General features: G+C 55.3%; 2 protein-coding genes across 4 annotated transcripts; one reads left to right on the top strand and one right to left on the bottom strand.

Moving 5' to 3' along the window:
- The first annotated feature begins 1,460 nt into the window (after positions 1–1,460).
- DOK4 (docking protein 4) lies at positions 1,461–14,209 on the top strand. 3 transcript variants are annotated; one of them, XM_052656714.1, is made up of 9 exons: positions 1,461–1,532; positions 7,001–7,253; positions 10,603–10,710; positions 10,868–10,982; positions 11,236–11,355; positions 11,444–11,633; positions 12,289–12,427; positions 12,592–12,715; positions 12,833–14,209. In XM_052656714.1, the coding sequence occupies exons 2-9, from the start codon at positions 7,188–7,190 to the stop codon at positions 12,949–12,951; spliced, it is 981 nt and encodes a 326-aa protein (XP_052512674.1). In that variant the 5' UTR covers positions 1,461–1,532; positions 7,001–7,187; the 3' UTR covers positions 12,952–14,209. The 3 variants fall into 3 exon arrangements, with proteins under 3 accessions (XP_052512674.1, XP_052512676.1, XP_052512673.1); XM_052656716.1 differs by lacking the exon at positions 11,236–11,355; XM_052656713.1 differs by having other exon boundaries at positions 12,592–14,209.
- A 20-nt stretch (positions 14,210–14,229) lies between these two features.
- Positions 14,230–22,742, bottom strand: POLR2C (RNA polymerase II subunit C). Its single transcript, XM_052656718.1, has 9 exons — positions 22,451–22,742; positions 22,224–22,273; positions 19,723–19,791; positions 19,527–19,579; positions 16,796–16,924; positions 16,376–16,427; positions 16,077–16,245; positions 15,846–15,920; positions 14,230–15,253 (listed from the first exon to the last, which is right to left on the bottom strand). Exons 1-9 carry the CDS (start codon positions 22,534–22,536, stop codon positions 15,109–15,111), a joined length of 828 nt encoding a protein of 275 aa, XP_052512678.1. The 5' UTR covers positions 22,537–22,742; the 3' UTR covers positions 14,230–15,108.
- Between the last annotated feature and the right edge of the window lie 923 nt (positions 22,743–23,665).

Raw genomic sequence — 23,665 nt, 5'->3', positions numbered from 1 at the left:
GCCGGCAAGGACAAGATGAGCGTGGTCCCCTCCTCCCCCTGGCAGCGTGGGACTGGTTAGCTCAGGCCAGGGTGGGGGCTGCTAGGAGCCCTTGGTGGCCACTGGCATGAGAGTGACCACCCTAGGAAGTATTCAGGGGAAGGGAAGCAGCCCCCTAAGAAGTCCCGTGGACCAGATTTAGACTGAGGCCCAGTGATTAGAAGGCAGGGGCATGGGATCCATGAGTGAGTGCTGTGGTTCTTGGACCCTCAGTGCCTTGGGCTCTTGGCTCAGAGAAAACCTGGTCAAGGGTTAGACTGGGAAGCATTTTCATGTTTAAGGATTTCAGCTGTTCAGGTGTGGCCTCTTGTTTTGTTTTGTGTACTTGGTGTAAAGCAGTGTTTAACGTGCATCAGAGTCACCTAGGGGCTTGTTAAAACGCAGATTTCTGGGCACTAAGCCTAGAGATCCTGATTTCACAGGTCTGGGCTGGGGTAGGGAATTTGCTTTTCTAACAAGTTTCAAAGTGATGCTGATGCTGACCCTTCACTCTGCAAACCACTGGTGTTAAAGGGTGCAGACCAGAAAACCAGAGGGGTGACAGAGTCCCACCCGTGGGGAGGCCCTAGGCGACCTCCGCATGCTTGCCTGGTACAGCTTATAGAGGTCTGCGGTTTGTGATTCCAACAGCGCAGTGATAAGACTGACGAGCTGTGAGGTGAGTGCTGGGGGGTGATGGTGGGCCATGGGATTTAGAAAAGTCTCAGGGGGTGCAGGATGGGAGTACTGGGTGATTTGAGGGTGGTGAGGAGGCTGGGGAGGAAGGAGAGGCTGGCCGACTGCTAGGGGAGCTGACAATCCGGGAGAGCTGCGCCGATGCAGCTACTCGATTGTGCGGGGTGCGGTGGGGGGTGCTGGAGAGGGGCGATAGGGGGTCCCTGGGGGTGGGGGTCCTCCGGAAGGCTAGACTGAGAAGGGCCCAAGGAGTCCTCTAGGGGATAGGGGAGCAAGGGATGTGTGTATGATTCCCATAGAAATGGAGAGAGGGTGGTAGGAATCTGGGGACTGGGACCTGATGTGGAGTTCAGATTTCGGGGGCTGAGAGGCGATGTGAGACTGCGACTGGGGGCCCCGGAAGGGAAGGTGAGGCTGAGCCGGGGTTGAGGAGGGCCACCTGATGGGGCCCGCGGAGGCAAGCAGCGAATGGCGGCGGGGGTGGAGGTCGGAGGAGGCGGGGAGGGCAGGGAAGCCGGGGCAGAACTTGGTGTCCCTCAGCTCGGAGGAATACGGCGGGGGCGGGCCGCCAGGGGGGACGGGGCGGGGCGGAGCGGAGCGGCGAGGGAGAGCCTGGCGGCGGGGCGGCTCCGCGGAGTCCCAGCCGGAGCCAAGCTGGACGGCCGCGCCTCCCTCGCCGTCCCCGCCCGGAGCCCGGCGCCGCCGCTGCCCGGCCGCCCCGCCGCCCCGCCGCCCCCGCCGGCCGCGCCGTGACGCGGGCATGAGCCTGGCCCGCCGCCCGCTGAGCCAGCGCCCCCGGCAGGGGCCGCGGCGCCCAGGTAACTAGTGGGGCGCGAGGCGGGGAGGGGGGCCTCAGGTCGCGCAGGAGCCCTCCAGACCCACGGCGACTCCTCCGTGAGGACTCTCCAAGCCCATGGGACCTTCCTATCCTGTGGGGGTCCTCAGGGGTCCACTTCCAAAAGCCAATAATCCCTGCCACCGGAACTACCCCTTGAGCCCCACCTTCCCGCAGCTCTCTTCTCCAGGGGAGCCCAGGTCAGGGCTTGACCTCACACCTTCCCCGCACCTACCCCACACCTACCCATCGGAAGAGCCCAGGCCCTCGTGCTCCCTGGCCCTGCCATCTCGAAGGGGCACAGGTCAGCTCCTCATAGCTTGCCTCCTCGCACCCTATCTGCTTTCATGCCTCCTACTCTCTCAGTACCACCCCCCCCACCCCCCCACCGCCCCGCCCGCCCCTAAATTCCTAGAGACTCTCCAACTGCCCCACCGTCCACCCCACCTACAGATGATTCCTGCCGCACAGCTTAAACTCGCAGCCAGCTGCCCGCTTTTGTTGATTGTTTCTGCCTGTTCCTGGGGTCCTGTTCACTCTCTCCCCCAGGACTCCCAAAGTCCGGCTTCCGGTTAAATGCTTGCTGTCACTGCAGAGGGGTATGAGGGAGGCTGGCGCCTGGGCCGTGTCCCAAGCTGTGGCTCTGTGGCTGTTGCCAGGAGACTCAGATGGAGGGTTTCGGGTGTAGGGGTCTGAGAGTCAAGGGCAGTGACAGGCGGGCAGGATCCACAGCAGCGGTTTGAGGCTGGGCTTATTTAGTGCAAAGTCCTTTCTTCCCCCTTTCAAAAGATGTGGCTCCAGTGCAGGCCGGTCCTGTCCCCCAGCTGGGTTGGGTCTCAGGAGCTGTGCCCCCAGTTGCTTGTCCTTCTGAGCCTGGGCAATGGTTACTTCTAGCTCTTCTCTCCCAGGGAGGGCAGCAGAGCTGGGCATGATCTCACCCAACAACCAGGCCCAAGGTGGGGCCACCCAGCCAGACCTGGACATGGGGTCAGCAGTGCTGTCTCCCCCCGGGTCAGCTCTGAACCAAACTGTGGGTCCGGGGCCCAGGGAAATGGGAACCTACCGCTGTCCACATGTCTTTGGAAGCTGAGCTGGGTCTGAACAGGTGGATATTGGTGGTGGGAGAAAGGATGAAGAGGACAAAACAAATCCTGGAGATAATTACGTTTTCAGCCCCCATGTACTGAGTACCTACTCTGCACTCAGCAGTAAAGAATCCACCTGCAATGCAGGAGATGTGGGTTTGATCCCTGGGTTGGGAAGATTCCCTGGAGAAGGGAATGGCTACCCACTCCAGTATTCTTGCCTGGGAAATCCCATGGACAAAGGAGCCCAGCAGGCTACAGTCCATGGGGTCGCAAGAGTCAGACACGTCTGAGTGACTAAACAACAACACTGCACTGGGCACCATTCTAGGTGGTAGGATGGAGCTGTTAATTAGAGGAGGCTTAGCCACCAGGGAGCTGACAGTCTAGGATGTTGTTGGAGACAGTGGCCAAACAAACCAGCAGATGAAGAGGTGAAACCTATAGGGATATGTGGGGACAGTGGAAGCCAGGTGTGGTGGTAGAGGCTGACTGGGGGCTACCTTTGGCCAGGATGGTCAGGGAAGGACTCTCTAAACTGATGGTCTTTAAGCTGATGCGGTAGAATGAACCTTGGGCCATCTGAGGGAACAGTGTTGTATAGGCAGGGAACAGCAAGTGCAGTGATCCCACGTGGGTAAGAGTTAGGCATGTTGAGGAACATCCCCCGCACCATCCCCTGGCAGTGGGGAGATGAGGCCAGAAGGGTGAGGGGAGGACGGGAGGCAGACCAGCGGCAGTGGTTTGGAGACATAGCACCACCGTCCTGGTTGGAGGGCCCAGAAGACAGTGACAGTGACTGTTCTGATGTCTCTCTCTTCCAGTCTTCTCTTCCCAATTGGTTTTGGATCTGACTTTGCCACCCACTTTTAGACCTGCGGTGTTTCAGGTGGTGGTTGCTTGTGAGGATTTGCAGGGGTGGAGGAGGTCAGGGATGGGGCCCTCCGGGGAAGGGAGGACCTCCTCCTGGCCCCTGATAGCCATCACATGAGGGTAGAGAGGACCAGGTTGGGGTGGGGGTGGGGGATGGGAAATGTCCCTGGTGCTGGAGACAATCCGGTTGATAGGATCTTTGCCAGCGGGTGGAGACACCGAGCAGTCAGTGAGCCGGGGTCCAGGCAGGGCTGTCCCCAAGCCCTGATAAGATCCGATCTGTCGCGGGGTTGGGAGGCCCAGTCAGGCCGACAGCCACTCCGGCTCAGCCATTGGTTGCCAGCAGCAGCAAGTAGCGTTTGTTCTGGAGCCAAGCCTCCAGGCAGAATCTGGGTGCAGGGAGGGAGTGCTTAGACAGCCGTCCCACAGGGCAGGTAGGCAGTGGCCCTGCCCCACCCCTCTGCTGGGCACCAGGGAGTGTCCTACCCTTTCCGCACAAGATGCCTGCTCTTCCTGGGAGAAGGGGGACATTTCAGAGTCCAGCTCTCTGGAGGAGCCAGTGGTGTCCTGGTCAGGGCAGGTACCATTTGTGGCTGAGCAACCACATTGATGCTAGGCTGGGAGCAGGAATGGGGGTCCTTACTCCTTCCCCGTTGAGGAGCTGTGTTGAGGGGGTGCTGGACACCCTGCTTAGCCTCTCAGAGTGCTCAGAGCTGACCTGACAGACCTGAGACCACAGTTAGCGGGGTGTCTTTCCCTGCTGCAGAGCTGCTGGGGGCTCAGTAGTGATGGGGAAAGTGGCCCCAGGTGTGGTAAGGGGAGGAGGGCTGTGGGGGGCGCCTTCCTGGTTCCTGCCTACTGTGCTCAGCCGACTGCCATCTCTTGATGCCTGATTGGGTCTGCACAGGCTCAGCCAGGGGTCCACGTCCTTTGAGGGATTGGTTGGTTCTGGGTACCCCCCCCCCAGATCCCATTGCCCATCAAATGTGTAAGTCTACCCATTGACCCTTCCCCCTCTCTCCCCGCCTCCCCAGCTCTCCTGTGCTGTATCACTCTGGGCACCAGCTTGGGTCTTGCTCTTGCATATTTATTTGGAACCAAGTAAGGTCAGCACCACCTGTGACTCCAGGCCAGCGTGAGCTGCCGGGCGCCCTGCCACCCAGGCTCTCCCTGGAAGGTTACTCTTCCCGCTGGTTTATTTCTAGGGCCTGGGGCCTAGGGTGGGGTGTGGACCTGTGGACAGATGTGCCAGGGGTACTCCTGAGAGCTTGGCGGCTGCAGTCACTCAAGGGGTATGGCGGGGAAGGTAACAGGGAGAGGCAGGTAGGAGCAGGTCTGTGTCGGGCAGGTGGAAGGCTGGGTTAGGGTGATCTCACAGCCCTTGGCTGGGCAGCAGCTCTCGAAATACAAACAGCCCTTTGGGTTTTCAAGGCAGATGCTCTTGGTCCAGCGTGGGCAGGCAGGTGCCTCAGGGATTCATTTCCTCATTTTAAATGGGCTGATTTATCTTCTTTTTTTTTTTTTAATTTTATTTTACTGGTGGGGAAATCAAGGCGCTGAGATGTTAAGCGGCTTGCCCAGGACCTCTTGCCATTGAATGCATGTTCCTGGCTGGGCCACATCCCGAGCTTCCTTGGATGAACCGGGGGCCCTGTGCATGCTGGTCAGTGTGTTCTGAAAGAGGCCTCCCTTGCATGGCCCCTCAGCCTGTGGCCGGCTGGCCATCATCTCAGAGGGGACTTTTACAGAGCCAGTCCTTGCTGGGGGTGGTCAAGGAAGCCCCAGATGGTGGAGACAGAGCTGGGAAAGCTTGTTCACCTCTGAGTGCCAGCACCTGGGTCTAGCAAGGCTGTTGGGGAGGTCAGTACCAGGGAGAGACCCCACAGCCGACCTTACAGGAGGAAAACAGATCACTTGGGTGTGGCAGGGTCTTGGCCCCCAGGGAGCTGGGAGAGAGGGCGTGGATGGGCGCGGAGGCTGCTGAGGGGTGCTGAAGGGGCTCTCGGGGTACACGGGGCATAGAGAGCACTACCCTCTGTGTCCCTTCGCCTGTTTGCATGTGCACACTGGGGTAGTCACATCTGTTCCTTGTTAGGCACTCGACAGACAGGTCTCCAGAAGATTAATTAATGCCAAGCTGCTGGCAGCTCCAGCAGGACGCTTGCCCCAGGGTCCTGTCCTGGCAGCACAGATGCCCAGCTGACCCCAGCAGTGCTACCACATTCTCATCCAGAGACGCAGGGGGCCATGTTGTGGGCACAGCCCTGCCCCGAGCCTGGGTGGCAGAGAAGGCTAAGGCTGTGGTGAGTGGCCAGAGCCAGGTGGCAGAGCATCCCATCCCTAGGCCCGCCTCCATCACCCGCTCCGAAACTTATTTGTCCCTGACTGAAGCCTGGACTTGCTCTGTGACCCTGGCCACGCCGCCTCTCCTCTCTGGGCAGCTTGCTTTTCCCCAACCATAAAATGATCTGAAATGGATGTTGGGCTGGGTCATCACTGAGGCACCCCCCTCCGCCAAGTCTGAGTCTTTGTTATCTGCCGACCTGCCTGATTCCAAGAGCCCCTGGTGGCACCCCTTTTCCAGCTGCATATGGACTTCCCGTTAGTCCCCCTCAATGTGGTCCAGCTGTGTCCTTTGCTCCCAGCCCAGGTGTTTGCTAGTTCTCCGTGTAATTAACTCCTGCCTGGGTCCAGGACATGGGACACCGAGAGTCCTGTCCAGACCCGGTGCCCTCACAGACCAACCCGGCCTTCCCAGCGCCAGGACAAGGCAACCGCTTCGACAGTGGCCACTGCCAGCCTGCCCAGCACATTCTTCAGGCTTATCTGCAGGCCCGTCCCATTGGACTCTGCCCTCCCACCCAGGAAGCAGCACCCAGACAGGCTGCTGAAGAGTTCCAGGGGGCAGGGAGAGCAGGGTTTGAGGGGACGGTTCTCAGACTCTTGCCTGGAGCTGGGGAGATCCAGGTATAGAACAGAGTGGGACAGAGGGCCTGGGGTGGTGGGGGTGCTGTCTGCTGAGACCATGGGGTGGATCATCTGACCTCAGGGAGCATGGTCCCAGAATCTGTGCCATCTCCCAGGAGCCCGTCTCTTGGAAGGCTTCCCGCAGGGAGGTGCCCGCACAGGAGGGGCGCTTTCTGGAAGCCTGCCCCTCAGCTGCAGCAGGAGCTAGGGCCCCGCCGGCAGCTCCCCGGCCACCTTTTCCTCTGCCCCCACCTCCACAGCAGGAGCCAGAGCCCGTCCTCCCAGGAAGGGGTTAACCGTGTGAGGGAGGGGACTGGGCTAGACCATTTTCCTCGTAGAGGCCTCCACCTCGGGTTTTCCTGAATGGTTCTGCCATCCTGGGGTGGGGAGGGAAGGGAAGGAAGAAGGGCGGGCTGAGGGAGGAAGGGAGGGGACGAGTGTGGGTAGAGGAAGGAAAAAAAGATCGAGACAGCCAGGGGAAGAGAAAGATGTCACTGTCTAATCTCCCTGTCATTTTTATTTCCAGCAGGCGCCGGGCGAAGGAGCTGCTAGAACAATGCTGAGGCGGGCGAGGTGAGGAGCAGCTCCGTGCAGCAGCCCCGTCGGAGGATCTCGAACAGGTGATCGGAGGAGCCGGGGAAACCGAGGCCACCTGGGCATCCCTCCCCTCGGCACCCTAGAGAGACGAGCCTCAAAGACACAGTGGAGAAACCATGGCGACCAATTTCAACGACATCGTCAAGCAAGGCTACGTGAAGATGAAGAGCAGGAAGCTTGGGGTGAGCCACCTTCCCAGGGGCCCTCGGTCTGGCATCTGGGATGTCGGGGGTGCGCGGCCACCCGCCGGTTCCCGGCCGGCCATCGTGCATTGCTGGTCTCTCGAGGTTTCTGGCCGGCGGGCTGCCTGGCATGTGCCTGTGCCCGGCTCTGCCCACTGCGGCCCCCGCCCCAGCCCGGCTGGCTGGAGTCCCGGTGGCTGGGCCAGTGGTGGTGGCCGATGGGCAGGCGGCTCCCCTGCTATTGTTGAAGTTGTCGCCTGGGCAGTGGCTGGAAATGCCGGGCTATATCTGAGCTGAGACCAGCTTGTCACTTCCCCTTGCCATCACCTCCTCGTCTCCCCCTCCCCTCCCCTGGCCTCTTTTCTTTAAAGTACCTCATCTCTCCTGCTTCCCGTGGCTTGCTGTGTACCGGCATTTATTTATCTTTGGTTGTTGCTTCTACGGTTGAAGTATTGGCCAAGGAGAGTGGTTGGTTGTTGGGGGTAGGGCGGCGGTACAAGGGGCACAGAAGCTGGCATTTATGTGGTTTATGAATGAGAACCTGGACGGGATGGCCCGTGGCACTGGGCCCGGCTGCTTTCCTCCAGGTTTTGGGGGCTTGGAGGGCCTATGGAGATGAGGCCTCAGATGCACCTTTGCAGGGTGTGCACCCTCGCCCACCCCCTACTGGTGAAACCCCCCCAAAAGGCATGAGCAGGGGCCCCAGGGACCAACTTAATAATCTTGGTGAAGTTGTCCCAAGAGCTGCCTTTATTCCCTGACCCTCCCCGCTCTCTCCATTGAGGGGCCTCCCTAGTAAGACGGAAACCCTGGCCCCTGAGATGGCCCAAGTCTTGTGTTTACCTGGGCCTCCTGCCCGCCCTCCCCCCTCCCCTCCCCTCCCCCATGGCCTTGGTGGGAGTGGGGGTGCGATCTGACTTTCAAGGCTTCCTGGCTCAGCAGAGTGGGCTGGCGGAGGAGGCGGGCTCTGATACTCAGGGGCCCTTGTGTGGGTACCAGACAGAACAGGACTGGCCTTGGAGCAGGGTGGTTCTTGCGCCCCCTTCCACTCCTGTGGCCCTCACCCCCAGGGCTCCTGCTGGGGGCTCCTCTGTCCAGGCAGGGGGCAGCCAGTTAGCTGGTGGGCACATTGGGGTCTTACCTGGATTTGGACTGTGTCCCAGCCTGGGCCCTGGTGGCCGTCAGCCGCTGTGTTCTTGCCCCAAGAGAAGGATGGAGCCCACTTGGAGCACAGAATGAGGGGAAAAGCTAAGGCTGCGGTGGGGAGGCAGGGGGCAGGGGCCCAGCTTCTAGTGTGGCTCCTCCTTCCCCAGGGCCCAGGCCTGTCAGGGCCTTCAGGCCCCCAGGGGCCAGCTGGGCTGAGGGCCGGTCCAGAGCAGAGTTTCCCAGGAAGCCGAGGCACTTGAGGTGGCCACTTGGGCTCAGAACCCGGCCTGTTTCAGGGGGAGGCCCGGGAACCTATGGTGGACACAGTCAAAGGCAGGGTTTAGGAGCTGGGCTGTGGCCAGGCCCCATCTGGAGTCACCCCCACTCAGGGAACTCGACTTCCCCCTGCAGATCTGCTGTGAGGGGCTGGGGCCACCTGGCCACTCTTGTCTCAGCCTACAGAGGTGAGGGGGGAAGGGCTGAAAGAGATCAGGAGCGGGCCCTCCTACCTGCCAGGGCTTTCCTCCCAAGGCAGAGCTGTGGCAGAGTGTTTCTGAAGCGCTGATCAAAGACCTGTGAGAAGTGGGGAAGGAGGGCTCTTGAGCGCAGTGGCTCCCTGGGGCTCTGTGTTCGTGCGGAGTGTGTGTGCGTGCGCGTGTGTGCATGTGTGTGTGTGTGTGTGTATCTTGTAACCAGGCAACCAGAGCGCTCAGGCCCCCAGGCCTTCTGCCCCTGCAGGCTGCACAGAGCCCAGCCTGGCAGGGCATGTCTGAGTTGGCAGCATTCATTCATCCACCCATCCATTCACGGTCCCTACACATGATCATTCACTTGTTCAGCAGGCTCTGTTCACGAGGCTACTGGCATGTGAGGATTCTGAGAATAAAATACAGTCTCTGCCCTAGAAGAGCTGCTCAGCTTAGAGCTGAGGTCTGCTGGGGTTTATGTGGACAGGCCGAGGGCTGACCCAAGGTCAGGGGGGCAGAGACAGACATGTCTCCTAGTCTCCGGAGCCTGAAATAGCCTGGTGTGAGTAGCTTCTCAGGATGGAGACTGCCTCGGCCCACTGCACCCTGGGAACCTGACTGCCGAGGACCTGGTGCCCACATAGCAGGGCAAAGAGGAGGGCCCCTCAGTCTCCACACTGCCAGTGAGAGGAGCGCTGGAGATTCCGGGGAATGGCTCTGCCAGCCTTCTGGAATGCTTGCTGAAAGAGTAGGTACACCCCAGCTGGACTTTGGGCTGGAAAAGAGCCGTAGGAGGAAGAATCAGAGGCCCAGGCAAGTGGCTAGGGCCACCAATGTGGCAGCTCCCCGCTCCCTGGCTCTCTTGCCTCTCGGATGGAGTCCAGGAAGCTATAGAGAATTTAGGTGGATTTAGGCAAGGGTCACTGGCAGTGGTTGGGACAAGGATTGATGAACCTTGCTGGGAAGACTCTGTGCTCTGGGGGTGATTCCAGGTTCCTGGCTCTGCTCCTTGACCTCTGAGAGCGCCTGGTTTCCCAGCTGGAGCAGGAAACTAACCTTGGTTCCCTTCATTCCCAGGATGGCCAGTGAGTGAAGAGGTCCTAGAGACAAGAGGGGGTGTTACCTACATCAAGAGCTGTCCCCTGGCTCTAAGAACAAGGGCTGTGGTGATGTGCAGGCTGGGAGCGGGCTCAGGCCTGATTCCTGTCCGCACGACATTGCTTCTGTCCTGGCCGGTGCTCTTGGGCAGAGCCTTAGCGCAGTGGTTTCCCAGTACGGCCTTGGCTCCAGGCAGCCGGTTTTAAATACCAGTTCTACCATTCATAAGCTGTTACTCAACTCTTGGGTGCCTCAGATTCCATCTGTAAAGTGGAGATGATAATAGAACTGACCTCAAGAGTGACCCTGAGATTAAATGTGAGGAGTACTAATAACAAAAAGCACAAATAAATGTTGGCTCCTTAGGTTAAACCCAGAGCTGAACTCATAGCAAACAGTAACTCAGGAGCACCTTTTATGGAGCCAGCCAAGAAATGATTGCCTTTTCAATCTGGGGAGGGGTCTCTTCCCCAGGGTGGGATGTCACAGTGGTGTCGGCTGTCCCAGGTCTCCTGGGCCTGAGCCCCCTAGAAGGCTATGTGGCACTGCCCCTCGTGGTAGGCAGGGAAAACTGCAGGGTCACTTTGGCTGCGCTGGGAGTGGTCCAGGGTCCATCTCCCTGCCATCTCGCCCCACAGATCTACCGGAGGTGCTGGCTGGTGTTCCGGAAGTCCTCCAGCAAGGGGCCCCAGCGGCTGGAGAAGTATCCAGATGAGAAGTCCGTGTGCCTCCGAGGCTGCCCCAAGGTTAGGGGGCCTGGGCCCTAGCTCCCCAACCTGTAAGCAGTGATGATCTGTTCAGAGTCCTGAGGGCCAACAGGACCCTCCTGGGGGTGGCAGAGCTGCGGGGGATGTAGCGGGAGGTGCTTCATCCTGGCTGAGTCCCCTGTGGATGCCGTGCCAGGTGACAGAGATCAGCAACGTCAAGTGTGTCACACGGCTCCCCAAGGAGACCAAGAGGCAGGCAGTGGCCATCATATTCACTGACGACTCAGCACGGACCTTCACCTGCGACTCAGGTGAGGGGATGGGGCTGCAGGCAGTGTGCTGGTCAAGGTCCAGTTGGTAGGGGTCAGAGCCAGGCTAGCTCTCCTGATGGGGTGTGAGGTGTTGGGGAAGAGGGCACCCCCCAGGATGAGGTGGGCAGGCAGGCAGAGTCCACTGGCCTCGCCCTCTGTGCTTTGCATGCAGGGACTACTCCGGCTGAAGCAGGTGGGGTGGGCTGCCAAGGGACCCTGAGTTGGCAGCATGATGAGATACTGTTTTCTCCAGAGCTGGAAGCAGAGGAGTGGTACAAGACACTCTCTGTGGAGTGTCTGGGGTCGAGGCTCAACGACATCAGTCTGGGAGAGCCAGACCTCCTGGCCCCGGGAGTGCAGTGTGAGCAGACAGGTGAGGCCTGGTGCTGGCACAGGGTAGGGTGGGGGGACCTCCCCTCACCCCCCGAAAGCTCCAGGCCCTCTTGTCCTCTCCCCTCCAGATCGCTTCAATGTCTTCCTGCTGCCCTGTCCCAACCTGGACGTGTATGGCGAGTGCAAGCTGCAGATCACCCACGAGAACATCTACCTCTGGGACATACACAACCCCCGCGTGAAGCTCGTCTCGTGGCCCCTCTGCTCACTGCGCCGCTACGGCCGGGATGCCACCCGCTTCACCTTTGAGGCTGGCCGGTAGGACCCACTCGCCTCCCCACCCTCCAGCCATGGTCTTGATGGTGGCTGTCATTCACTTGTGTTGGGCCCTGTGCTGAAAGCTCATGTATCAGCATAGCATGCTGAAGGGGAACATAATATTCCCATTTTACTGAAGAAATCGAGGCTCCCAGCAAGTACGTCAAAAGCTCAAGTCAGATGCTGGCACTGGTACTGACCTGCTCTGTGACGGCAGACCTTTGTCTCAGTTTTCTTATCTGTCATATGGGATAATAAAAGTACCTAGCCTCATACACTGGGTGATGATGGTGAGGACTGGGTGTAGCTTGCACTCTGGAGCAGCCTGCCTAGACTCCAATTCTGTATACTCTACCATGTAACTTTGGTTGTTACTTAGCTTCTGAATGCCTCAGTTTTCTCATCTATAAGATAGTTTGAGAAGAACTGTAGTAATTAGGAAACCAGACCAGGTGGTGGAGAAAACAGAATGGATTAATTCTTGTAAAGCATTTAGACCACCACCTGGCCCATGGAAAATGTTCAGCACGTTTGAGCTCGGTGGTCAGGCCCTCAGGTAACAGCCCTGCCTGTTCCCAAAGAAGAGCCTGACTGAGCATGTCACATACGTGGGACGTGCCCACCACCGTGCTCTCTGTGCTCCCTGTGTCCCCAGGATGTGTGACGCTGGAGAAGGGCTCTACACCTTCCAGACACAGGAAGGGGAACAGATCTACCAGCGGGTCCACAGTGCCACTCTGGCCATCGCCGAGCAGCACAAACGAGTCCTGCTGGAGATGGAGAAGAATGTGAGGGTGAGGCCGCACGTGTCAGTCCAGGGTAGGGGGCGGCGGGCGGGTGGGCAGTCAGAGGACTGGGAGAGTACCAGCCGTCTCCAGCTTGTGAGTATGGCTAAGGCAGGCAGGGTCTTGGGCTGGCCACCCCTGGGCTCAGCCACTGACCATTCTCTGCCCCACAGCTGCTGAGCAAGGGCACAGAACATTACTCATACCCCTGCACGCCCACTACCATGCTGCCCCGCAGTGCCTACTGGCACCACATCACAGGTTCCCAGAACATCACCGAGGCCTCCAGCTTCGCCGGTGAGTCACTGCTGTGCGTCACCCCCACCAGCCAGGAGGTTCTGTGGAGGACAAGGTGTGCTGGGCAGGGGTCTTCTGTCCTGGGCCCAAGTCCTCAGCCTGCGTCTGTGTCCACAGGTGAGGGGTATGCGGCAGCCCAGGCCAGCTCAGAAACGGACCTCCTCAACAGATTCATCCTGCTAAAGCCAAAGCCCAGCCAGGGGGACAGCAATGAGGCCAGGGCCCCTTCCCAGTGACGGCAGAGCTAGCGTGCCTGGATGACCGCTGGGGCTGCCTGCAGGGGCTGTGGGCCAGGAGCCCAGAGAAAGGGAGCAAGCTGTCCTTTCTCTGCCCCCAAGGGTGAGACTGGACCAAGGCAAAGGGCTGGCCACGCCACCTGAGCATGTGTGAGGGGCTGGAGCTACCATAGGACTATATACGGTTAATGATTTTAATATATATGGCTTATGACATTATTCTATATTAATAAGATTTCCCCCTGTCCCTCCCTGCCACCACATACACATCTTTTATCCCCATGACCAGGCCACAGTCAGGGCTGTTTCTGAATGTGAGGGCGGTGGTTTTTCCTGTCCCCCAAGGGGTACCAGCCCTCCTGCTTTGGGCCCGAGGAGGGAGACAGTCCGCACTCCTGGCGCCTGCTCTTGCTGCTGGCTTTCCCACGCAGCCCAGGGGTGGAGACGGCAGGTGGCTTCTTGGTCCCTCTGGGCCTGGTGGCACAGGAAGGATCCGCGCTTACACTGTGCCACTCGGCAGCCTTGCACTTGGGAGTTTTACGCAGAGGTGACATCTGGCTGACACCTCAAGTGAAAATCTGGTTTAAAAGTGGTTTCTGCCCAGGCTCTTCCTGCTTCGTAGGCTGAGAAGACACCCTGGGGGCAGGGTGCTGATTACCTCAGCCCAGGGAGGGTGGCCTCCCGAGCTCTTTCCTGCTCCAGGGCCAGGCTGGCCCCCAGGAGGACTGCGGGGTCGGGGTGAGCACCCTGCTGCCCCCTCACTGACCAGGTGGGCAGTGCTCCTGTGGAGGGTGCCCCCCTGCCCTGTGTGGCCTCCCTCTGGCCAAAAGGACTCAAAAACCGAGACCACCCCATTTCCTCCTCCCCACATGGTGCTGAGGCTCCCTGCTGAAACGCAATTAAAGCAATTGATTTTCTAGTGCTGGTATTTATTGACTACCGTGCAGAAGGGCTATCTTTCTACTCACATCAAACCTTTGGTTGTGTGTGTGTTGGGTTTTTTGTTTTTAATATTTTAGGGTTCTAATCTGTGGGAACAGACCCTGTTGTAAATAACCACTATTCGAGTCGTGGCAGGAGGATGGTAAAGCAAGAGGCCCCTCCAGACAGAGCCCTGGAACCAGGGAGGGGCCACGGCCCGCTCAGCTCTGAACCTGACCCAGGGAATGACCACCCCAGGAGTAAGCTAGCCTGAAGGAGGGCACCCAGAGGCCACGGGGAGGGAGGCAGAGCTGGCTGGCTCGGTTCGTGGCTTGATGACGCATGAAGGAGATTACGTACGTTGTGCTCTTTATTGCCAAAAATAAAAACTTTCAAAAGACAACTACTGTTAATAAATAACCCTTCCTTTCTGTACTAGATTTCCAGTTTTCTCCAGGCTTCTCCTGCCAGGCTGCCTAATTAACTGCGTTGGGTGTGTGCCTACCAACAGGGCTAAGGGGTCAAGGCCAGATCTTCATTAAGGTCCTTGTCCTCTTCCCCGGCCTCCCACCACACCCACAAATTAAATCATCTGGCCATTGTTGGTGAAGATTGAAACTGATGGGTAGAGAACAAAATACAAGGTTTACTGGCGGGAAGAGGGGGATAGCCTGGGACTGACACTACTCTTAAAGAGGTTCTCAGATTCAAGACACTTGAGAATCTGAGTGAAAGACCAATAGGATGGCGGAGGCAGGGCCTGGAAGGGCGCTTGGGCAGCCCGAGTGAGGATTCCAGAGTCAGTCCCTACATACAAGCCTACAATGGTGAGCACTCCAACTTGTGAACAGAAAGGGTTTGAAGTAAAGAGCTGGAATGCCCCAAAGACGAGAGTCCAGCTCAGTGGCTGTCAACAGGGGAGCCCTATGGCCCCCGAGGCACACTGAGAGACCGGGTGGAAGGAGTGTTTCAGGGAGCACTGCTGCCGACCTACAGGCAGGCCCAGAGACGCTAAATGAAGGGGGAAACTGCCCTGCCAGCAACGGCAGTGGCCGTCCCGGTATCTGTAACCGAGCAAGGCTGGGACGGACCTACCCCTCCCCACTGCTGCCTTGCTAACTGGTACTGAAGGCTTGCCAAGAAACTTGAGCAGCAGCTGTCCAGTCCCCAGGAGCCAAAAAGAGTCTCAGAAGAGACCTGAAATCCAGCTGTTTTGCTCAAACAGGTGAGCTGCAGCTAGTTTATGGTGAGGACGTCACTCTGGATCTCGTGGCTTAACTGGGTCTGTAAATCACTCAGCTTCTTCTTTAATCCAGAGAGGGCTGAAAGGACGATGGTCTCGGGGCGCAGAGAGCCACAAGATTCCACATTGTAGTAAAACCTGAGAGACAAGAGTCCAGTGAGAGCCCTCCACAAAGCATTCAGGCCAGCGGGCCCCAGCTTTGGCCAAGGGCCTCCCTCCCTTCTAGGTTCTGACTCCTTTCTCCCCATGAATTTGACCTTGTCCGAGGGTTGACCTCCATCCAGCTTCTTAAAAACAGTGGTCCCAGTGTACTCTGTAGGACCTCAAGAGGGCCAGAGCTGCCTCAGAAAGATGTTGTGTGAAAAACCTCAGGACACTTGTGTAGACCCACTCCACACTGAGGGGAAGGAGGATGAATAAGCAGCGCCTCCTGATCCAGCATTTTCATGTCTGTCACTAGAACGCGTTGGACAGTTTGCGGCCCTAGGTTTGATCTTAGGTTGACCTTTCTTTGGGGGCTGAATAATCACAACAGGAACAGTCTGGATAACCGGAGGGCCCCCTTCTCCCAGTAACCAAAAGGGGGACTTAAGGGGGGTTCAGCAGTTACCTGCCCTTCCTCAGCTGAGGGGAACTGGACAGGAGGGAAAGGGGCTCCCTAACTCAGAGGCTGCACCAGACCTGTATTTTCTTACACACGTGACCTTTGAGTGCCAAACCAGGGTCTTACCTCTCTGGCTTGCCGTTGGGGTCGTAGGGGGCCTGTGACTCATCCTCATCCAGCTCTGAGTACTCACTCTTTGGCCTGAGGTCAAACAGAGGTCAGCACAGGGTTGCTGGGGCCAGCACATGGCCGCTTTTGGGACCCGTATCTCATAGTCAGGCTGCCCCATCTGGGTCACTAGGAGCCACTTCCACACCTGCCCACCCAGCCGGCCCTCAACTCCCACCAGGAACATACCATTCCTCCGGCTTGGGGTACACCGTGTGCCTGAGGGCATTGTCAGGGTCATACTCAAACGCCACTCCTGCAGTTGGGTTCCACTTGGCGTGCTCCTTGCCAAAGCCTTTTTTGGCATAGGCTCGCAGTCTCAGCTCCTGGCCCTTTCTCAGCTTGACGATGAGAATGTCTGTGGGGACAGGTGAGAGTCAGTCGAGGGCCGGCAGAGGCACAGTTCTCTGGGTCTGACCTGCAGCCCCTGGAAGACCAGACAACATGAGAGGCTGGGTCTGGTCCCTGCCTCTCTCAGGGCGCCTTACCGTCCTGCTCCACGTAGTCGTTGGGGTCATTATCTCGGTTCCTAGATGTCACCTGCAGGGAGTCCAAACAGAGGCATTTATTAGCAGCTGCTCATCTCACCCGGAAATCTTCCAGCACCTCCAGGGATCCCATCTGTGCTGGTGACTGGCCTCTAACCCCTATCTCATGGCTGTGACAACCTCCTCAGTCAAAACAGTAGCATGGTCTTCAAAAGGGTCCTAAGGGGGCAGAGGGCCCACAGCACCAATGTTTCTGCCCATTCTGGCAAGGGTCCAGAATCATTAGTACTTCTAAGCATCAGGCTCACGTTAAGACAGAGGGTAACACAGGGAAGTTGGCATCTTCTAAGAATCCACCCCAATCTGGCCCACTGGAGCCAGGAGAACAGCAAAGGTCCCAACAGGGAGGGCCTTCCTGACCGGAATGACCCGGGGACTGTTGGAGATGAGGTCTCGAGATGTGACGTGACGCGTCTGGTCTTCATTGCACCGCACGTCCAGAGTGAACTCCACCGAGCACTCGGGGCAGAACTCTTCACACGTGCAGTCCTGAGGTGGGAGAGAGACAGCAGTGAGTCTGTGGAGAGACAGTGAAGTCTGGCTTGGCTCCCCGCTTCTAGTGCCCTGTCCCTGAAGGTTCTTCATCTGATGAAAGGGTGGCCACAGCCGCCAGTCTCTCGTCAGCTGTATCCACCTACACACCACTCTTGGGCTGCTAAACGGCTCTTCCTCAGAGAACCAAGGCGCTAACAGAGGAGGCTTTCATCCCGCACAGTTCAGGATCCATGAGCTGGAACTAGCTTGGGAATGCAATTACCACTTAAAACAATCTAGGGGACAATAGAAAAAAGTACCTTTTAAGCTCCAGACTACTGACCTTTTCTAAAAAAGTTTCACACATTCACAAAAGCAGAGAAGGGTATAACAGACTGCCACCATGTAAGTATCACTCAGCTTTAATAATTCTCAAGTTTGCCATTCTTTAAACTGATTCTTGAAATACTCCAGTCTTAAGAGACTAGCTGCTACCATTTAACGCCGGGCAAGAAGAGAGGTACCAGAATGTAGTCAAGCAAACTGTTCTCCCCTCATATTAGTGAGGAAAATCCAAGCTACGTTTGACGTTTTCAAGACGATGAAGGAAATCTATGGGCCACCCCTGGCCAGCCTGTAATCACACACAGGTGGGACAGGAAGGCAACCTGGACCCTGGAGATGGAATCACTCTTAGAAATATGAAATTAAGGAATCAAAATGTAATGGAAGACAAAAATATAAAAAGGTGCTCAACCTAAAAAAAAGAGAAGAGTCTGTTCAAGAGATCAAGAGACTAAAGAGGTGTAACAACCAAATGCAATGCGTGCATCATAGATCCACAAACAAAAAGCCAATGAGGGGGAATTCCTTGGCAGTCCAGCAGTTCAGACCCTGTCCTTTCTCTGTCAAGAGTGTGGGGTTCAAACCCTGGTCGGGGAACTAAGACCTGGTAAGCCAAGCAGTTCAGCCAAACTGAAAAACAATTATGGACATTTTGAAGATAACTAGGAAAATCTGAATTTAGACTGTATATAGATAATACAAATCCACACTAATTTTCTTAGGCTCCATACTGTGGTTAGGTAAGAAAATATCCTTATTTTTAGGACACACATGCTGATGTAGTTAGGGGAGAAGTATCATGATTTCTGTAACGTTCTTTCAGATGGTTTAGCAAAAATCACAACATCTATATGAAACATAAAGCAAATACAGCGAAGTATCAACAACTGTAAATTAAAAGTGAAATGAGAATGAGTATGTATTCTATTTTTAACTTTTCTGCAAATTTTAAGAAAACACAAATGGAAAATCCACACCATCCTTATTCAGTAAATGCAATACTAGAAAAAAATTTAATGGAAGGAACTGTTTAGTCACAGGGCATGGACTAACTGCTCTTCAATTGGTGGTACAACTGTCTTTATCAATATATGTGATGTTTTATTTCTTAAAAACAGACTCTGGGGACATGAAGCAAAAATGATGAAATGTCAAAATGTGACAAGTGGTTTGGCGGCAGCATGCCTATTTGTTTTATTAGCTCCACACTTTGCTGTGTGCTTGAATATTAAAAAAAAAACACACATATATGGACTTCCCTGGAGGCGCAGTGGATAAGAATCCACCTGTCGATGCAGGGGACACAGGTTCAATCCCTGGTCCAGGAAGATCCCACATGCTATGGAGCAACTAAGTCCGTGCACCGCAACTACTACTGAGCCAGCAAGCAGCAACCACCGAACCTGTGTGCCACAGCTACTGTCACCCTTGAGCCTGAGGCCAGTGCCCACAACAAGAAGCCACCACAGTGGAGGTCTGCACACTGCAACCAGGAGTATCCCCACTCAATGCAACTAGAAATAGCTCGAGCAGCTACAAAGGCCCAGCAGAGCCAAAAATAAACAATTAATAAAACAAACAGCAACGCACATATACATTTACAAAATATATCAAATTAGCCATTAGCACACCAAAATGATGTGCCCCTGGGAATACCAGAAAAGGGGTTGATTCAGGACCACCTAAAGCCATCAAGAAGGAATACTCTCAAGCTGTCAACTAATGCAGCTCTGGTGAAAGGATGCAGGTAACCTAATCCTATCCTACACGTTCCCTAGTTCTGAGCCCATTAATGTATCATGGAAGCGGCAAACATCACCCCAGGGGAATGGAGCCATGTTTCAGTAAGACAACCTATAGGGTGAGGCATAAAGCTGGCAGACAGCTGCTGCTCTGCAGAACAGTTCTCACTCCCTCTGCTCCTTGTCCTCACCCACTAGCCTTCTGTTGACGCCCTTTAGCCTCCTAGGCCCCTGTCCCTGGGAAGAGATGCTCTGGAAAACACTGCACACCAGATGCTGAAGAGAAACAGCTCCACCCGTTCAGTATAAATGAGTATCCAGGTGTATGTCCCCTCTGGCTAATGAGACTCTCTGATGCCCCTTGAGCCTCATCGATCTGTGGTCCCATCAGAACCAAAGACCGATGCCTGCCCTGGGCTCCAGACATCTCCATACTGTCTTTCTAAAAGCCGAAATCGAGATGGCTGGAAAAAATCTCCTTGGGAACTGAGTTCCCTGCCTCCCCGGAGCTCCCCAAGCACACAGCATACCCGGGAGTACTGCAACTTGTCCACAATGTCATCACTGGTGAGAGGGATTAATCCTGGAAGACAGAGAAAAGCACATTGAAGAAGACAGGGGCCAAGCTGGAAAGGAGAGTCCAGAAGTCCCCTTGGGGGTGAGGACGCTTCTTCCTCTGACACTGGCACAGCCCCCTCCCTGTAACTCTCCAAACCCAGCACTCACCAAGTCTGTGAGCAATGAACTCGTCATGAAGGACAGAGGAATTGGCATCAATCTGAACCCAGTCAATTGCTAAAGAATGAAGGAAGCAGAAAAAGCAGACAGGCAGATTAGCCACCAAATTTTCCAGATTTAAAAATCATCTGAAAGTGTCAGTTGCTCAGTCATGTCTGACTCTTCGCAATCCCATGGACTGCAGCCTGCCAGGCTCCTCTGTCCATGGGATTCTCCAGGCAAGAATATTGGAGTGGGTTACCATGCTCTTCTCAGAGAATCTTCCCGACCCAGGGATTGAACCCCAGGGGCTTCCTGCACTGAGGCAGATTCTTTAGCATTTGAGCCCCTCCAAATCATCTAGTGCTTACTAAATTGCAGAGGCCAAGTCAGGCTGCCAGAGACTCTGATTCCACAGCTCTGGAGTGGGGCCCACAAAGCTGCATTTTAATAAGAACCACACACACTGCACCGCACTTCCCTGCTCAGGCAGTTATGATGCAGAGAGTTCCCTGTATTACCCCAAAAACACTGACCTAAAGATACCATGAGAATGGGAGCGTGTTTCTCAGAGCTGAATATTTCTGTGGGAAGCACTTAAACCTGCTACTTATGCCAACACCAATAAGAACACAAACTATTTGGGAACTTGAAAGTTGGACAAACCTCAGAGAAGTAACATAGACTTATGGCCCACATCTCCTTTTGTGATATAATGACTAGATTACCCAAATTAATACTTTATTATCATTCAACAAAATCATGTTTACCCAATTCCTTTAATGGGTAAGGCATACTAATCCCTACCAGCCATGAGTGAGGAGGAGAAGAATTGCAGTGTCACACATAGTTGACTTAAACACATTTACTCATTCATTCATAAATATGTGTACATAAACAATTAAATTCAGAAGTCAAAAGGCAGTGAGACCAACTGTTCAATGAGGGGCGTAGACACTAGGAACAGAGGACCAGACACGACCAGACCCCCACCTGCTTGTCCTTCTGCTTCCTAAACCTGAGCCAAGTAAAGACTAAGAGCCAGGCTTTTCTGTCTCTGCCTTTCCTCCCACTGGCGTGCCTTTAACCTCTCCTGTGCAGGATTTAAAATCCTGTGAGGTTCCTATAAACCAGGCCTTGCCCTCTGTGATACAGAGATGAATACTCTCTCCCAGGAGGAAGCTACTCTCTCCTGGAACTCTGTCCACACTTCTCTTAAGACATTTGTCAAATTGCGTTATATCTGTGTGCATCTTGCTTCCACCTCAAGCTTCAAAATTTCTTTGGGTCTTCAGATGTCTTAATTTCTGTATTCCTAGCTGGGGTCTGGATTGCAAGAGGTGCTTCATGCTACATGGGAAAAGTGGCGCTTGAATGTCAGGGGTGCACCCTAAAGCACAACTGCCTCACTTTACTCATGATGAAACTAAGGTCCTGAGACCCCACGGGGTGATTAGGCAGAGAAGGAGAACCAGCACTCCAAGCTCTGAGTTGAAAAAGTCTCCGGGGGGTGGTAATGGTGGAAAAACTACAATGTCCTCTGCTTACCAACCAACTGGCCTGTTCATCTCCTTAGGAATTTGCACACTTGATGCGGTAACCATGGCTTACATCTCTTTTACCTAAACCAAACTCTGAGTTAACACTCAGAAAATATTTGTAGTATATCTGTAGACAGGCAGAACACCCAGTGAAGAGTGGCTGGAACAAAAGCAGAAACAGATCCTTTCTCCTTGAAGCGTCAAACCCACTGCAGCTATGGTTCTCCTTAAACCCTAAAAGAATCTGCCTGCAAATGCAGGAGAAGCGGGTCTGATCCCTGGGTTGGGAAGATCCCCTAGAGAAGGAAATGGCTGCCCACTCCAGTATTCTTGCCTGGAGAATCCCATGGACAGAGGAGCCTGGTGGGCTACAGCCAATGGGGTCGCAAAGAGTCGAACACAACTGAGCAACTGAAGATGAACTCCTAGAGAACCCTGTACTTCACAGCTCTGCGTTTCCAGTGCCTAGCACCACTGCCTGGAGCTTATATGCTCCCGAAATGCAGCTGACGGAACAGATTCACATTACCGGGCAATGGAGACTCACTGAACACAAGGCACAGAGATTATTCCCCTTAATCGTTAACGTCGCCCTGACAACTGCTATTAGTGTCCGAACATTAGAGAGGGGACTGCAACAGAGTTTAATAGCTTGCCCAAGTTTCGCAGCGATAGTTAAGTGAAAACAGTTTCTGAGTCCCAGTCCACAGACTCCTGAGCCCATGCGCGTCACCAACGCCCGGAAAAGAATGGAACTAAATAAATAGCCCGTGGGAGCCAGAGAGGTGGCCAGAGTGGCCCTGGGCCAAGGGCAAAGGGCCCGATCAAGTCTCCAGCACGACTGTCCTCTTAGCGCCCCCAATCCCTCGCCCAAACCAAGGCTGGGGGCAGGAGCTGCAAGGCAAGGGGAGGAGTGGGGTGGGGGGAGAGAGGCCCGGTAGCCCTGGCAACGCGACTGGGGTCGCTTACCTATTATGGGCACCTCAGCGATGAAGACCCTCCGGATAGAATTTGCCACCCTGAGGAATGAAAACCAAGCGGCGTGTGGGCACCGCAGCCTCGACAGGCCGGGCTCGCGCCCCACCGCGCCCAAAGCGGAAGCCCTAGCCCGGGAGCCAGTTTTGAAAAGACACGACGTCCCGCAGGCTGGGACCCCGGCTCTCCAGAACCGCCAACCTCTCCCCCAGCAGTCTTACGCCAGGTCCGTGTTCTCGATGATGAACTTGACATTCTCGTCGGTGAGCTCCGTGATCCGCACTGTGGGCTGGTTGGCGTACGGCATCGCGCCCCACCGCTCGCTCGACCTCTGTTGTCAGCTCTGCCGGGCCTGCGCCAACTCCTCCAGCGGAAGTCCGTCAGCGGGGCCTCGCCACTGGCGCGGACGGGCGCTCACAGCGCCGCCTGCTGCTCGGAGGCCTGAAGTTTTCCACCCACCCCTCCCACCTTCTTGAAGAGGCACCAGGTTCAACCACTCAGAGGGCGATTTGGCAAAGCATGCACACGCCCTTGATTCCACAGTAACACTTCTAAGAATCCATACTGCAGAAACATTTGCAGGTGTAAGCAAACATACATGTACAGGGACGTTCACTGCAGCTACTGCTGCTGCTAAGTCGCTTCAGCCGTGTCCGACTCTGTGCGACCCCATAGACTAGGCAGCCCACCAGGCTCCGCCGCCCCTGGGATTCTCAGGCAAGAACACTGGAGTGGGTTGCCATTTCCTTCTCCAGTTCACTGCAGCAGTCTCTGGCAAAAGATAAATAAAAGTTGCCCATTGACAGAGACCTGGTTAAATATACAAACACAGGAATACTGTAACGTTTTTTAAAAGAATGAAGTGTGGAAATTTATGGAAGAAAAGTACAGTTGGTCCTCCATATGCAAGGGTTTTTGAATCCAACCAACTGAAGATAAAATTCCATAAAGTTCCAAAAATAAAACAAATTTGCTGCACTATTTATATAGCATCTACAACTATTTACCATAGCATTAAACATTGTGTTAGGTACTATAAGAAACCTACAGATAATTTAAATTCTATAGGAAGGGCACATGTAGGTTACGTGCACATAGTAGGCAGTGTCTTAAACAACCTGCGAAGAGGTCTGATGGGTCTTTTTTTGCTTTTGGTTGTGCCACATCCATGTCCCCTGAAATGAAGTAAAGTCCTAACCACTGGACCGCCAGGGAATTCCCAGGAGGCAGCAGATTATACAGAGAAGTCCTAAAATAGAACTTGGCAGGGGACAACATGTAGCGGGCAGAGAAAGAATAATCAGAGGGGACAGAGGCGTTTGCTTTAGCAAGGAGTGACATCTGAGACAGAGAAGAGCATTAAGCGGGCCCTTGCACTAAAGCCTGTATCATCTCAGTAAATTAAGAATTAAGGTTGTCTGTTGAGTGTGAGATGG

Source organism: Budorcas taxicolor, chromosome 18 (assembly GCF_023091745.1).
Source record: "Budorcas taxicolor isolate Tak-1 chromosome 18, Takin1.1, whole genome shotgun sequence".
NCBI lineage: Eukaryota > Metazoa > Chordata > Mammalia > Artiodactyla > Bovidae > Budorcas > Budorcas taxicolor.
This window is presented reverse-complemented; position numbering and strand designations above follow the sequence as displayed.